The 12,825-nt window shown below is 41.7% G+C and overlaps 1 protein-coding gene across 2 annotated transcripts in view; it reads left to right on the top strand.

Moving 5' to 3' along the window:
* The window catches only part of Capn3 (calpain 3), a 57,469-nt gene that overhangs the window by 20,737 nt on the left and 23,907 nt on the right, over positions 1-12,825 (top strand). For both annotated transcript variants that reach the window (XM_023711186.1, XM_004623370.2), the window contains exon 2: positions 12,647-12,716. In XM_023711186.1, coding sequence (XP_023566954.1) covers positions 12,647-12,716 — 70 coding nt within the window. The remainder of the gene's footprint in view (positions 1-12,646; positions 12,717-12,825) is intronic.

Here is a 12,825-nt window from a genome sequence, read left to right as displayed (position 1 = left end):
CTTTGAATACACAGATACAAAATGGACATTCATCTGTATACCCTATTTTTTCTAAGTTCTGTTATTGAATGCATTTTATTTCTTAACAACACCAGTGAATAGTAGCAACAGAACAATGCACTACAATTTCTGAGAGAAGCCAGGCACTGCAGTGCACATCTGTAATACCACCTCCTGGAGAGGCTAATGCAGGAAGGTCACAAGTTCAAGGCCAGCCTGGAAAATTAGCAAGATTCTACCTCACAATATAAAAATTAAAAGGGTAGGTGATGTAGTTCAGCATTCCCTGGGTTCAATCCCCAGTGCTATGAAGAAGAAAAGAAATAAAGAAAATTCTGACAGAAACTGGTTTTCATCCTAAAATACCACCCCAAATTCTCAATCAAGAGGAAAGTAGAGAAGAAATACATTTAGACCACAAGAACTCACACTATTCGCTCCAAGGGACGCATCCTTTGTGTGAGTGTGTCTGTGTGTGTGTGTGTGTGTGTGTGTGTGTGTGTGTGGTTGTGTGTTCGTGGTTGTGTGTGTCCAGCTCAGGGGATAGAACCTTGGTCTCTGTGGCTGCCCAAACTTGCCTAAGTAGGCACGTTAGACTTCTAAGCTATCTCACCAGCCCCTAAGGGACCCATTCTGAGGAAGCTGGAAGTTGTGTGTCAGAGAAGTCAAAGGGCAAACCAAAGAAAAGTGAAGACCTAGGAAGTGAAGTGGACACATTGGGTCCCGGCTGTAATCCAAGTCAGACATGTAATGCTGATGGAGGGCTTAGCTAGTATGCTTTAGGCCCAGGCTTTGAACCTCAGTACTTAAACATCAGGAACTGGAGTTTCTCCTAGGAGAAAGACAGGAAGTTTCTGTACACTGCTTCAGGCCTGGAGAGCAGCCAGTCCTGAGGGTGAAGGAGATGGAAGAGGCTTCATGGAGGGGAGAAATGGATCTGTTAGATTATCTGAAAAACATACAGATTTGTATAATTATCAGTGGGGGAAAATTTGATAGCTACATAGGAAAAAAAGTCATAATAATAGGACAAAATAATTATTTACATGGGAAGGAAATAGCATCATAGTGTACCACTTTGCTAAAAAACGAATAATATTTACTCAACCAAACTAAATATTGAATTTTAATTTTACCAAAATTTGTGATATAATTATTTTGGGAAAATGATAAACAGAACATAATGAAAGAGGTTTAAATCTGATCTCCCCAAATAGAGACTATATTGCTACTTTCTAAAAATAACAAATCAAAAAGTGGTAATAGAAGCTATATTTAGAAATAGAGAGCTGAATGCCATCTCTTCTTAGCTTTTTGGCCAATGTCAAGTGAGAGAAGTGTCAGAAAAAGGTTTTAAAGGATTAAAAACAGCCACCTCTGAGGAGAAGGATTTAACAGTGGAGAAAAGAAGGGCAAGAGACTACTGGCCCTGTATGTACTTTTTTGATTATTTAAAATTTTTACATGTATAAACTGAATAATATTTATTATTTACTTATTTATTTATCTGCAATTGTAGGGGATTAAACCCAGGGCCTCATGTATGCTAGGCAAGCACTCTACTACTTAAGATATCCCCTGCCCTCAAAATTAAGTTTGTTTGGGGTTTTTCTGAGATAAGACCTCACTACTATTGGTCAGGCTGCCCTTGAACTAAGCTTGCAGCTCAGCCTGGCCTTAAACTTACAGCTGGGATTACAGACACGTACCACCAAGCTAGAGATCCTAGACCAGTAGTGGTGAACCTATGGTACACATGCTGCCACATGCTATTTGTATCACTGAAAGCTCTCAAATGTTCGTCATCACTGTCCTAAGACCACTACCCAAAAACTTGGGGCATCTGAATCTTGGGGTTGACCCTGCACATCTGTATTCTACAATGGTATCTCAGGGACTTCTGATGTGGTCATTCAGCCACACGGATCCATGAGCTCATGGGCTCCCTGTCAGACTTGAGTTCTTGCCCACATCTCTCCCTGCTTTCACATTTGAGCAGGGTGAGGTTTTGAAAATGTACACAACACACACCCGTCTGCCTTCCACATGTGCCCCATTCTCTGGGCCACAGGTCCTGAATTCATAACATGAGCGTCTACTCGCTGCTGCTGAGGCGGCTCCAGCATGGACTTTCCTCTGAGGGCAGGTGCCCACCCCTGGGATCTTCTCCAGGATCATAGCCCCTAAATGCCTGGTCAAGGTCTCTGGTGGGGTAGGGGCAGGGGTGTCAGGAGAATGGAAGCTTCATTACCCTCACACAATGGCTCGAAGCAGATTCCTCCTATGCATTCAGCAGCCTGTATAGGATTAGTGTATACAGCATGTTTAGAAGGCCCCATGCTATATCCCATTGACCACCGGTGTCAAAGGCATGAATGCCTTTTGCTGAGGCAGGGTAAGCCTCTCTGTAACTATATTTTCTCTTTTTAAAGAAAGAGTTCCAGCAAGGCTGTTGGAGGTGTCCTAAAGGTCTGCAAGCCACTGCGGTCTGTCCCAGGCGCATCCCTGGCACTCTCTCCCCTCCCTAGCTCCCTCTCTCACTTGCACGGTGTTGCCCCTAGACCGTGGGCTCAGGGGCCTCCAGCCAAAGCTGCTGACTCTGACCACAGCCTTTCTCTGGGCTGTGTTCATTTGCATCGCGCCGCTGAGGGTGGAGGAGCTATATAGGCTCTGGGCCATTCACGAGAGGATTAGGCCTGGGCTGAGGGCAGCGCGGGCAGAGGCTGCAGCGAAGGCCCAGCGCCACTGCCCGAGCCTACACCATGCCCTATATGCTGCCGGGATTCTTCTGTGACCGCGTGATCCGGGAGAGGGACCGGAGGAATGGAGAGGGCACTGTTGCACAGCCCCTCAAGTTCGAGGGGCAGGACTTCATCATTCTCAAACAAAGGTGCCTGGCTCAGAAGTGCCTCTTTGAAGACCGGGTCTTCCCTGCAGGTGTGCAGGCCCTGGGCTCGCATGAGCTCAGCCAGCAAACCAAGATGAAGGCCATCACGTGGAAAAGGCCAAAGGTAGGGGCAAAAGGGATGTGGATTCCGGAGACAGCACTTGTGGAACGGGAAGCGAAGTGATCCCACCCAAGGCCGTGGGGCCCCACCTCAGCACGTCCTCCTTACCCATAATGCCCCCGAATACCTTCCCGCTTCCTCCCCAAACTGAACCATTATTCTTTATTCCCAAACCAGAGCACATTATGACGTCTTGTGGGTCCCTGAGTTTGAAAATATGTATTAACTCATTGAATCAGGAAGGCTATAAGGTGTACTGGTTTATCACCACACTTCTTGAAACAGGAATTCAGGGGTGGGAGAGTGGAACAGTTAAGAGTTCCAAGACACCCAATTTCGGGGAGAGTTCTGTGGAAAATGGGAGGCTGGAGACCAGTTTTCTTAACCTGTCCTTGATCTGGCTCATTAGTGCAGCGTTACTGTGTTTAAACAGAAAGGTCTATCCTGAGCAGCGGGTCTCCTTCTGAGGAAGCAGTTTGCTCCAGGCTGTCCTATCATGTATAAGAGGACTGAAAAACACGTCTGTGCCAGCAGGAGTAGGCCCAGGTGCTCAGGGGTGTGCAGGACACAGCCCTTCTTCCTGCAAGAGCTGCCTAAGCTAGAACAGCTTTCGCCACACTTAGAGTGGCCCAGGACTCTGCCCAGGGGGCTCGGAGGTTGTGTGTATGTCTCAGTGGATCTGCAAGATGAGTCCATTGCAGTGTATAAAAATATAGTTTTCTAATTTAAATACATTATTAAAATAAACTTTTAATTTTAGAAGAGTTTCTGGTTTATAGAAAAACTGTGAGGGATGATCCCTCTATCCCTATATAGAGACTTCCCACCTATAGCAGTTCCCCTCTATGTGTGGTTTTGCTCTTAATGGTTTCAGTGGCCAGTGGTCAACTGTGGCTTGAAAATGTTAAATGAGAAATTCTGGAAATAAGAAATTCATAAGTTTGCAATAAATCTGTTGCAGTATATTATTATAAATATTCTATTTGCTAGTCTATCTCTTAATTGGCTTCTTTATAATTTAAAGTTTATCATAGACATGTACATATGCATAGAAAAGCACTTAGCACATGTAGGGTCCAGTACTATGTGCAGTTCAGATATCCGGTTGGATCTTGGAATGCATCCCCTAGAGATAAAGGGTCACTACTGTACTCTGAACACAGTGTTCCCTGTCATTAGCACCTTCCATTAGCATGTTACATCTATAACAATTAATTGACCAACATTGATATATTAGTAGAACTCGTCTGTTCTACATTCAAACTTCTGTAGGTTTTTGTCTACTGTCTATTTTCTGTTCCAGAATGCCACCAAGGCAGCCTTGCATTGAGCCACCATATTTCTTTAGCTTCTTCTTGGCCGTGAAAGCCTCTCAGCTTTCTTTATTTTTGATGACCTTCATAGCTTTACAGTGCTTCTTGGGTACTTTTAAGAGTCCCTCAGGAGGCATTTGTTTGCTACTCTTCTCCCTGTTGGCCTTATGAGTTTTTGGTAGGCGAGTCCCAGTAGGAAAACGCCATCTTTGCCATCCTTTTTATTTATTTGGAAATGGAATTAGAAACCAAGATCTGTTTGCTGGTATGCTTGTTGCTGCTGGAACGTCGTTGCTACTATTTATTCCTCTCAGTTGATAGAAAAAGGAGCTAGGTGCCTGTGTGTACTAACTCATGTACACACATACCCATAAATGTTGCCCTAAATAATCTTCTGTGCCTGGGGCTGGGGAGATGGCTTAGAATAAGCACTTCCCTGGCAAGTGCAAGGACCTGAGTTCAATCCCTGGTTCTGAAAAAAAAAAAAAAAAAATCTTCTGTGCCTATAATGAGCTAAACATGAGTTCATACTAACTTACACTTAAGTATTTCTCTGATTTTTTTGTATGTGGTAGTAATAATGGAATAGAATTTTTTAAAATTTCAAATTCCAATTGTTCATTGGTGGTACATAGAAAAACCATTACCTTTTACGTGCTAACTTTATACCCTGCATCCAGGCTACATTTGCTTATTTGTTGTAGATGGGTGTTCTGTGATTTTGGTTTTCGTTTTTGTCTTTTGTAGAGAATTCTCTATGGGTGATCATGTGCCTTTTTATTAAGATAGTTGTTTTGTTGCTGTTCCAATCTCTTTCACTTTCTTTTCTTTTTTTACTGAATTAGTTAAGTCTTCCAGAGTGCTGTTGTGTCTTAGGGAGATGACATCTAGTTTCTCACCATGTAGAAGAAGTTGTAGCTCTTTTTTTTTTAATTTTTTAAAAAATTTTATTTATTTGTGTGTGTGTGTGTGTGTGTGTGTGTGTGGCCAGCTCAGCCCACCAGGGGGTGGGGCTGGCTGGCATGTGGTGCTGGGGGATTGAACCGTGGTCCTTGTGCTTTGCTAAGCTTGTCCTAAGTAGGTGCTTTAGACCACTGAGCCATCTCACCAGCCTCTGTAGCTCTTGTTCTTTGCAAAAGTAGGTGTTCTTTACCAACTTGAGGAAGTTTTCCTCTGTTCCTACTTAAATGAGAGTTGTGGGAGTTATTTGTTTAAATCATGAATGGGCATTGAAAAGTATCAAGTACTTCTACATTGATCAATATGATCATACGATTTTTTTTCTCCTTAGCCTGTTGATATGGTGACTTACATTGATTTTCTTTTCCTTTTTTTTTTTATGGTACTGGGGATTGAACTCAGGATCCTGCGCTTGCCAGGCAAGCACTTATTCTACTAAGCTATCTCCCCAGCTCTTACTCATTCAGATTGATTTCTGAATGTCAAATTTACTATACATAATGGGAATAAACTACTTAGGGCATGTAAGTAGTGTTTATATACTGTTATATACAGTATATTGTTTATATACTGCTATGTTTGAGTTTCTAATACTTTGATTTTCTTGCATGGCCATAGCAAACATAGCTCTGTAGTTTTCCTTTCTTACGTTGTTTTTCTGGCTTGAGTATGAAGATTGTGCTGATTTCAAAGACTCATTAACAAAGTGGTCCCTCTCCTCCCACCTCGTGGGAAACACTGTGGAGAGCTGATTGCCTTTCTCCCTTGAATATTGGTTGAATGTACCAGTGAAACATCTGGGGTTGCTGCTCTCCTTTTGGATGGGTTGTTAATCATTACCTCTTTAAGAGGTATTCCCTGTTCAGAATCCCTGTGATCTCTTTTCCTTGTGTAAGAGTTTGTAGCTTGTGTCTTTTGAGAAGTGTGTCCATATTGTCTAAGTTATCAAATTTATGAGTAGGAGTCTAATTATAGTATTTCTTTATCATTCTTATAATAACCATGGAATCAGCAGTGATAACCTTTCTGCTTTTATATTAGTAATTTGTGTTTTCTCTTTTCTTCCCCTTTTAGCATAGCTAGAGGTTTATAAATTTTATAGACCCTTCCAAAGAATCATTATGGTTTTTATTGACTTTTTGTTACTTTTTTTTTTTTTTTTTTTTTTAGGTACCAGGGATTGAACTCAGGACACTGTGCTTGCCAGACAAGCACTTATTCTACTGAGCTATCTCCCCAGCCCCCTACTTTTGGTTTTTATTTCATTGATCTTTTGTTCTAATTTTTAATTTTTTGGTTACCGTTAGGCTTAAATTTCTTTTTTTTCTACTGTCTAAATGTGCAGTAATCCCTACTGATTTCAAATCTTCTTTTCTGATACATTTAACACTATCAATTTCTATCTAAGTGTTGCTTTTGCTTCACCCCACAAATTTTGATGCTGTATTTTTATTTTCATTTTGAAATATTTTAAAAATATTTTTATTTTCTTTTAAAATTTTTTCTTTGACCGGTGTGTATTTAGAAGCATGTTGTTTAATTTCCTAATAATTTCAGCTGCCTTTTTGTTAATTGATTTTTAGTTTTATTCTACTGTGTTCTAAAAACATGCTTTGTGTGACTTCTATTCTTTTACACTTGTTAAAGAGTGCTTCATGGCCCACAATGTGATCCATCCCAGGGATCGTTACAAATGTGTTTGAGAAGACTGTCGATTCTTCTGTTTTTGTTTTTGTTTTTGTTTTTAATTATTATTCTAAGATAGACTAGTCCATAATGTCAACTTGATCAAGTTGATTGATAGCTTTGTTTAGGTTAATTGTCCCCTCACTGATTTTCTGCCTTACTTACTGATCTATAAGAAAAGAGGTGGCAAAGCTCTCCAGCTATAATACGGGTTTGTCTCTTTCTACTTTTAGTTCTGTCACTGTGTGTGTGTGTGTGTGTGTGTGTGTGTGTGTGTGTGTGTGTGTGTTACTGCAAATTGAACCCAGGGTTCAAAGAATGCTAGGCAAGCAGTCTGAGCCAAATCCCCAGCCCTTTTTCTTTTATTTTCAGACAGGGTCTCACTAAGTTTCCCAGAGTGGCCTCAAACTTGTGATTCCCTTGTTTGAGCCTCCCAGTTAGCTGGTTTTACAGGTGTGCACCCTCATACCTCTTGCCTAATATATTCTGATGCTCTGTTAAGAGCATACAGGTTTAGGTTTATGTATGTTCTTATTTTCTTTCTTTCTTTCTTTCTTTCTTTCTTTCTTTCTTTGTTTCTTCTTTCTTTCTTTCTTTCTTTCTTTCTTTCTTTCTTTCTTTCTTTCTTTCTTTCGTCTTTTTGAGTCCAAGCTATCCTCAAGCTCACTTCGTATCTCAAGCTGATCTCAAACTTGTAATGATCCTCCTGCCTCCGCCTCCCAAGTGCTGGGATTACAGGAGTGTGCCGCTGTGCCTAGCTAGGATTATATATGTTCTTGATAATTGATTTTTTTCATATATAATGCTTTTCTGCTTTTTTTTTTCTTTTTAATTTCTTTTCCAGTGCTGAGGATTAAAGCCAAGATGCTTCACTGCCAAGCAACAACCTCATCCCTTTTTAATTTTTTATTTTGAAATATGGTCTTACTAATTTGCCCTGGCAGGACTAGAACTTTTGATCCTGCCTCAGGGCTGGGGTAAGAGTGGTGTGCCACCACACCCAGCTTACTCTTACTTTTAACAAACTTATCTTTTAGAATGAAAATAAGATATTTTATTTTACTTTTATTCATTTTTTCCCCTCAATGTTCTTTCTTTATGAGGACCTAAGTTTTCTGTATCATTTTTTTCTCCCCAGTGAACTTCTTTTTAACAATTCTAGCCATCTACTGGCAATGAATTTCCTCAACTTTTGTTTGTCTGAATAAGCTGCAGCATGACAATATCATTACTAAAATAATTCCTAAAAATAGTTTAACTTTTTGTGTATGCTTTTCTTCTGTCATGTAAAATAGTTTTTAAAATGTGTGCCTTACCTGAACACCAAAGGCAAAATACTACTACTTGTCCCTTCTGACCATCATTTAGCTTTAATTCCGCAAGCAACTGCACTGTACCATCCTGGCTGCTCCAGTCCTGGGTCAGTGTCCTCTGCGTCTTCAAGTTGTCTGGGGTCATTCTTTAGCAGATTCCTCAGGAGGAACTCACAGAAATATTTCCTGAAATCTTTCACTATTAAAAACAGGTTGGGCCACGGAGATAGCTCAGCGATCTAAGGGCCTGCCTAGACAAGCGCAGGGACCCAGGTTCAATCCCCAGTGCCACATGCTGTACTGGCTCTGCTGGCATGCCAAGCAGGCCACCAAGACCAGGCATGGTGGCACATGCCTGTAATCCCAGCGCTGGGGAGGCTGAAAATAGGAGGCTCACTGTGAGTCCAAGCTGCATACTGAAACTCTGTACCAAATACATAAAATTTTAAAAAACAACACCCTTTATACTTGAAAATTCTACTATTCGTATATTTTTTAGTTCGCAAAATTTCTTTCTTTGAGTATCTTAAACATATTGCTTTAATTTCTTCTGGCATAAATGTTGTTATTTTTTTTTCTCTGTAATGTCTTTTATTTTTGTAAATGTTGTTATTGAAAAGCAATAAATTAATGTTTTAGCTTAGAACACATTTATTTTTTCTTATTCCTGGACATCAAAAAAACTTCTTTTCCTTTTTTCAAAGTCCAATAACTTGGGGGGGGTGGTTCTATTGCTTTTTTAAGAAAGGAAAGGTTTATTTAGCTCACAGTTAGTGGAGGTTTCAGTCCATAATCCGATGGCTCCAAGGTAGAGAGGCACATGGCAGAAGGCAGCAGTTGATGGCGGTGGAAAATAGCAAAACAGCAAGAGCAAAAAAACAGGAGCAAAGGCCACCACAGCAGCAGCAGAGGAGGCAGAGCAAATTATTTATATTTTTTGTATGCAGAATTGAACTCAGGACCTTACACTTGCCAGGCAGGTGCTTGTGCCACTGAGCCATATCACTAGTCTCCAATAATGTGGGTTTTTGTTTTTTTTTTTCTTTTTTGTAGTACTGGATTGAACTCAGTTCCTTCTGCATGCTAGACAAGTACTCTATCACTGAGCTACAGCCTCAGCCTTTAGAATATATCTTCATGTGGATCATGTGGGTCATTCTGGATTGTTATCCATATAGGAGTATCATGCCTTTTTTTTTTTTTTTTTTCTTTTTTTGGTACTTAGAAATGAACTCAGGACCTTGTGCTTGCCAGGCAGGCACTTGTGACATTGAGCTATATCCCCTATTCCACCCTTTTAATATACAGTGTCAAATATATTGTTTTATTTTTGAAAATATTTTGAACTACAGTTTCTCTTATTCCTAAATTCTATTCCTTTGCTTTTTTTCCTTCAGATTCTCATCTGCTTGTTTCTACTATTTTGAGGGGAGGGGAGCTTTTTGAGACAGGGTGTCCTCACTATACCAGCCTCATTTTGTAGCCCAGGCTGGTCTTTTTTTTTTTTTTTTGTATGTTAGGGAAGAGTCTAAAGGGTGTTTAGGGTCTCACTACTAGATCAGACTCATAGTGATCTGCCTGTTTACAGCCTCCCAAGAGCTGGGATCACAGGCAGGCACCACCACACCCAGTCTCAATTACTATCTCAGCGTGCCCCGTGTGCGGAGCTGGCAAGGCAGACCTGGGGATAGAACCCCTGGCCCCTGTTCCTGTTTTTGGAACTGGGGATTGAACTCAGGCCCTTGCATTTGCCAGGGAAGCGCTTATTCCACTGAGCCATCTCCACAGCACCCCCTGCACCTGCTTGAAAGAACTTTAATCCACTGAGCTATTTAGCCAGCCCAAAATCTTTCCACTATTGTGTTTTGGAACCGGGAATTGAACTCAGGACCTCACCCTCAACAGGCAGGTGCTGTGCCACTGACCTATACCCCAGTCACTAAAGTAATTTTTTTTCTTTTTTCTGTACCAAGGATTGAACTCAGGACCTTGCCCGTGCCAGACAGTGTGTATGCCACTAAGCTATCTCCCCAGCCCCCAGGTCTTGAACTTGCAAGGATCCTCCTGCCTCAGCCTCCCTAGTGCTGGGATTGCAGGTGTGCACCACCACACCCAGCTTGCTTTTGTTTTTGTTTGATTGTTCTGAGGGCATAGGTGCAGAAAATCATTTTAGAGGGACAAAAATAAATTATGAACTACATATCCAATTTGATTTTAACATTACAGATTGTTATTGTAATTATTTTGTAATTTTATATATTTCTTTTTGTCAGGAACAAAAAAATTAGCTCCTAATGGTTATACTGTAAGTGCTTATTTACTTTTACTACTGTATCCATGTCAAAAGCTTTGGAATAGTCATATTATTATTGTGTGTGTGTGTGTGTGTGTGTGTGTGTGTGTGGTACCAGGGATTGAACCTGAGATCTTGCATTTGCGATGTAGGCAGCTAGGCCGCTGAGCTATCTCCCCAGCCCATTGTTCTTCTTTCCTTATGGTTTGGGTTTTTTTTTTCCCCCTTAAGATGTAGCCCAACAGGGATTGATGGCCAAAAAGTTACATGTTAAGTAGCTTCAAAGAACCTATTACGTGTGTGTGTCACCAACCCGATCTGCGATTACCTTCCTTGCTTTTGTTTCCTTTCAGCTCTTACTGACCCCTTTTTAAATTATTTTTTCGGCCAGGCATGGTGACACATGCCTGTCATCCCAGTACCGGGGAGGCTGAGGCAGGAGGATCGTTGCAAGTTTGAGGCCAGCCTGGGCTACAAAGTGAGCTCAAGGCCAGCCTGCACTGCATAGAGAGACCCCGTCTCAAAAAGACAAAAAAAACAAAAAACAAAACAGTGGTACCTCAGTTCATGAATTTGATTCTTTCTATGATTCCAGGTTGGATGAGAACCAAATCAAATTCAATAGTTAAGTGCAAAGTTGACCTTCGGAGGAAACTTGATTTGGTTCTAGCCCAGTCCAGTTTAGGACCAGAATCACGGAGAGAGTTGAGTTATGAACTGAAGAAATACTGTATAAATAAATAAATAGGGTTGGGGATGTATTTCAGGGATAGAGCAATTGCCTGGCATGTAAAGGCCCTGGGTTTCAGTACCAGCACTGAAAAAATAAATAAAATAAAAAGCAAGAAATTGATCTATGCATCCGTTGCACTCAGAGTGTTGATGGAGTAAGAGGAAAGCTGTGGAGTCATATGAGCAAGACGTCCCTCTAAGAGGATGAGATACCCGGAGTGCAGGCTTTCAGCACACTGGCATGTACTGGTTGTCATGGTGAGGGGGCACCATTTCATTGGAATAGCAAGGCCTTCTCTTTTGTAGGAGGGGGTACTAGGGATTGAATCCAGGACTTTCACATTGAGTCACACCCCCAGTCCTTTATTTCTTTTTTCTTTTGAGACAGCGTCTCGTTAAATTGTCCAGAGTGGGCTAGAACTTGGGACCCTCCTTCCGCAGCCTCTGAGAGTGCTGGGCTGACCAGCATGTGCCACCATACTTGAACCTGTGAAAAGCAATGTTAAAACTAATGCACTGAGTCTACAATGACTATGAAATTGTTTTTTTAAAAGCATAACATAGGACTGGTGAGATGGCTCAGTGGTCTAAAGCACCTACTTAGAACAAGCTCAGCAAAGCACAGGGACCGCGGTTCAATCCCCCAGCACCACATGCCAGCCAGCCCCGCCCCCTGGTGGGCTGAGCTGGCCACACACACACACACACACACACACACACACATAAATAAATAAAAATTAAAATTAAAAAAAAAAAAGCATAACATACCTGAAAACCAAGAGCACCCTCTGTTGGCCTTGTGGACCTAGACTTGAAAAGTGCTCTATTGGGTGGCTTGGATAAAGGTGGCTGCCTTGCTGCCCAGGGAGGTGAATGAAGCCACCCCAAGCACTCAAATTCCATGCGGACTCTACCTGTGTTGCCCCCTGGGGGAGGAAGATCTCCTTTTTCCTTCTGGTGCCCTTTCTTCCTGCAAATCCATGCCTCCTGCTGTTCTCTGTCAAATCGTGATAGGAGCGACAGTGCCCTAACTCTCAAAGCATCTCTTACTCAGTGTGACTGTGCTAAAGCAACATGGGGAAGTAAAAAGGAGAAATGCTTCTGGCTTCCACGACTTACTTCGTGTGAGCCTGGGAGTGTTTCCTAACCTCTCTGAGTCTCTGTTTGCTTGGATGAAAAATAAAAATGATAGTATCCAGTTCACAGGGCTGCGTTTGGGAGCTGAATGGAGTGCAGCACACAGAGCTCAGGGACATAGTCCCAACACTCCGCATATGGAACCCAGCAAAACACAGCTGCTATCACTGTAACCGGGTCATTTTCTGTTTGTTTGCTTTACAGGAAATCTGTGAGAATCCCCGATTTATCATTGGTGGGGCCAATAGGACGGACATCTGCCAAGGAGACCTAGGTAACAAAGTCCCCCTCACTATACCTGCCAGGTGATCAAAGGGTGATGAAGAGGGAAAGTCCCTTTCCAGGAGGTAAAGGGACAAAACTCTGTTTTTGTTTTTTTTTTT

The sequence above is a fragment of the Octodon degus genome, unplaced genomic scaffold (assembly GCF_000260255.1).
Source record: "Octodon degus isolate 3935 unplaced genomic scaffold, OctDeg1.0 scaffold00002, whole genome shotgun sequence".
Taxonomy (NCBI): Eukaryota; Metazoa; Chordata; class Mammalia; order Rodentia; family Octodontidae; genus Octodon; species Octodon degus.
Note: the sequence above shows the minus strand (reverse complement) of the source record. Positions and strands in the feature narration are given on the sequence as shown.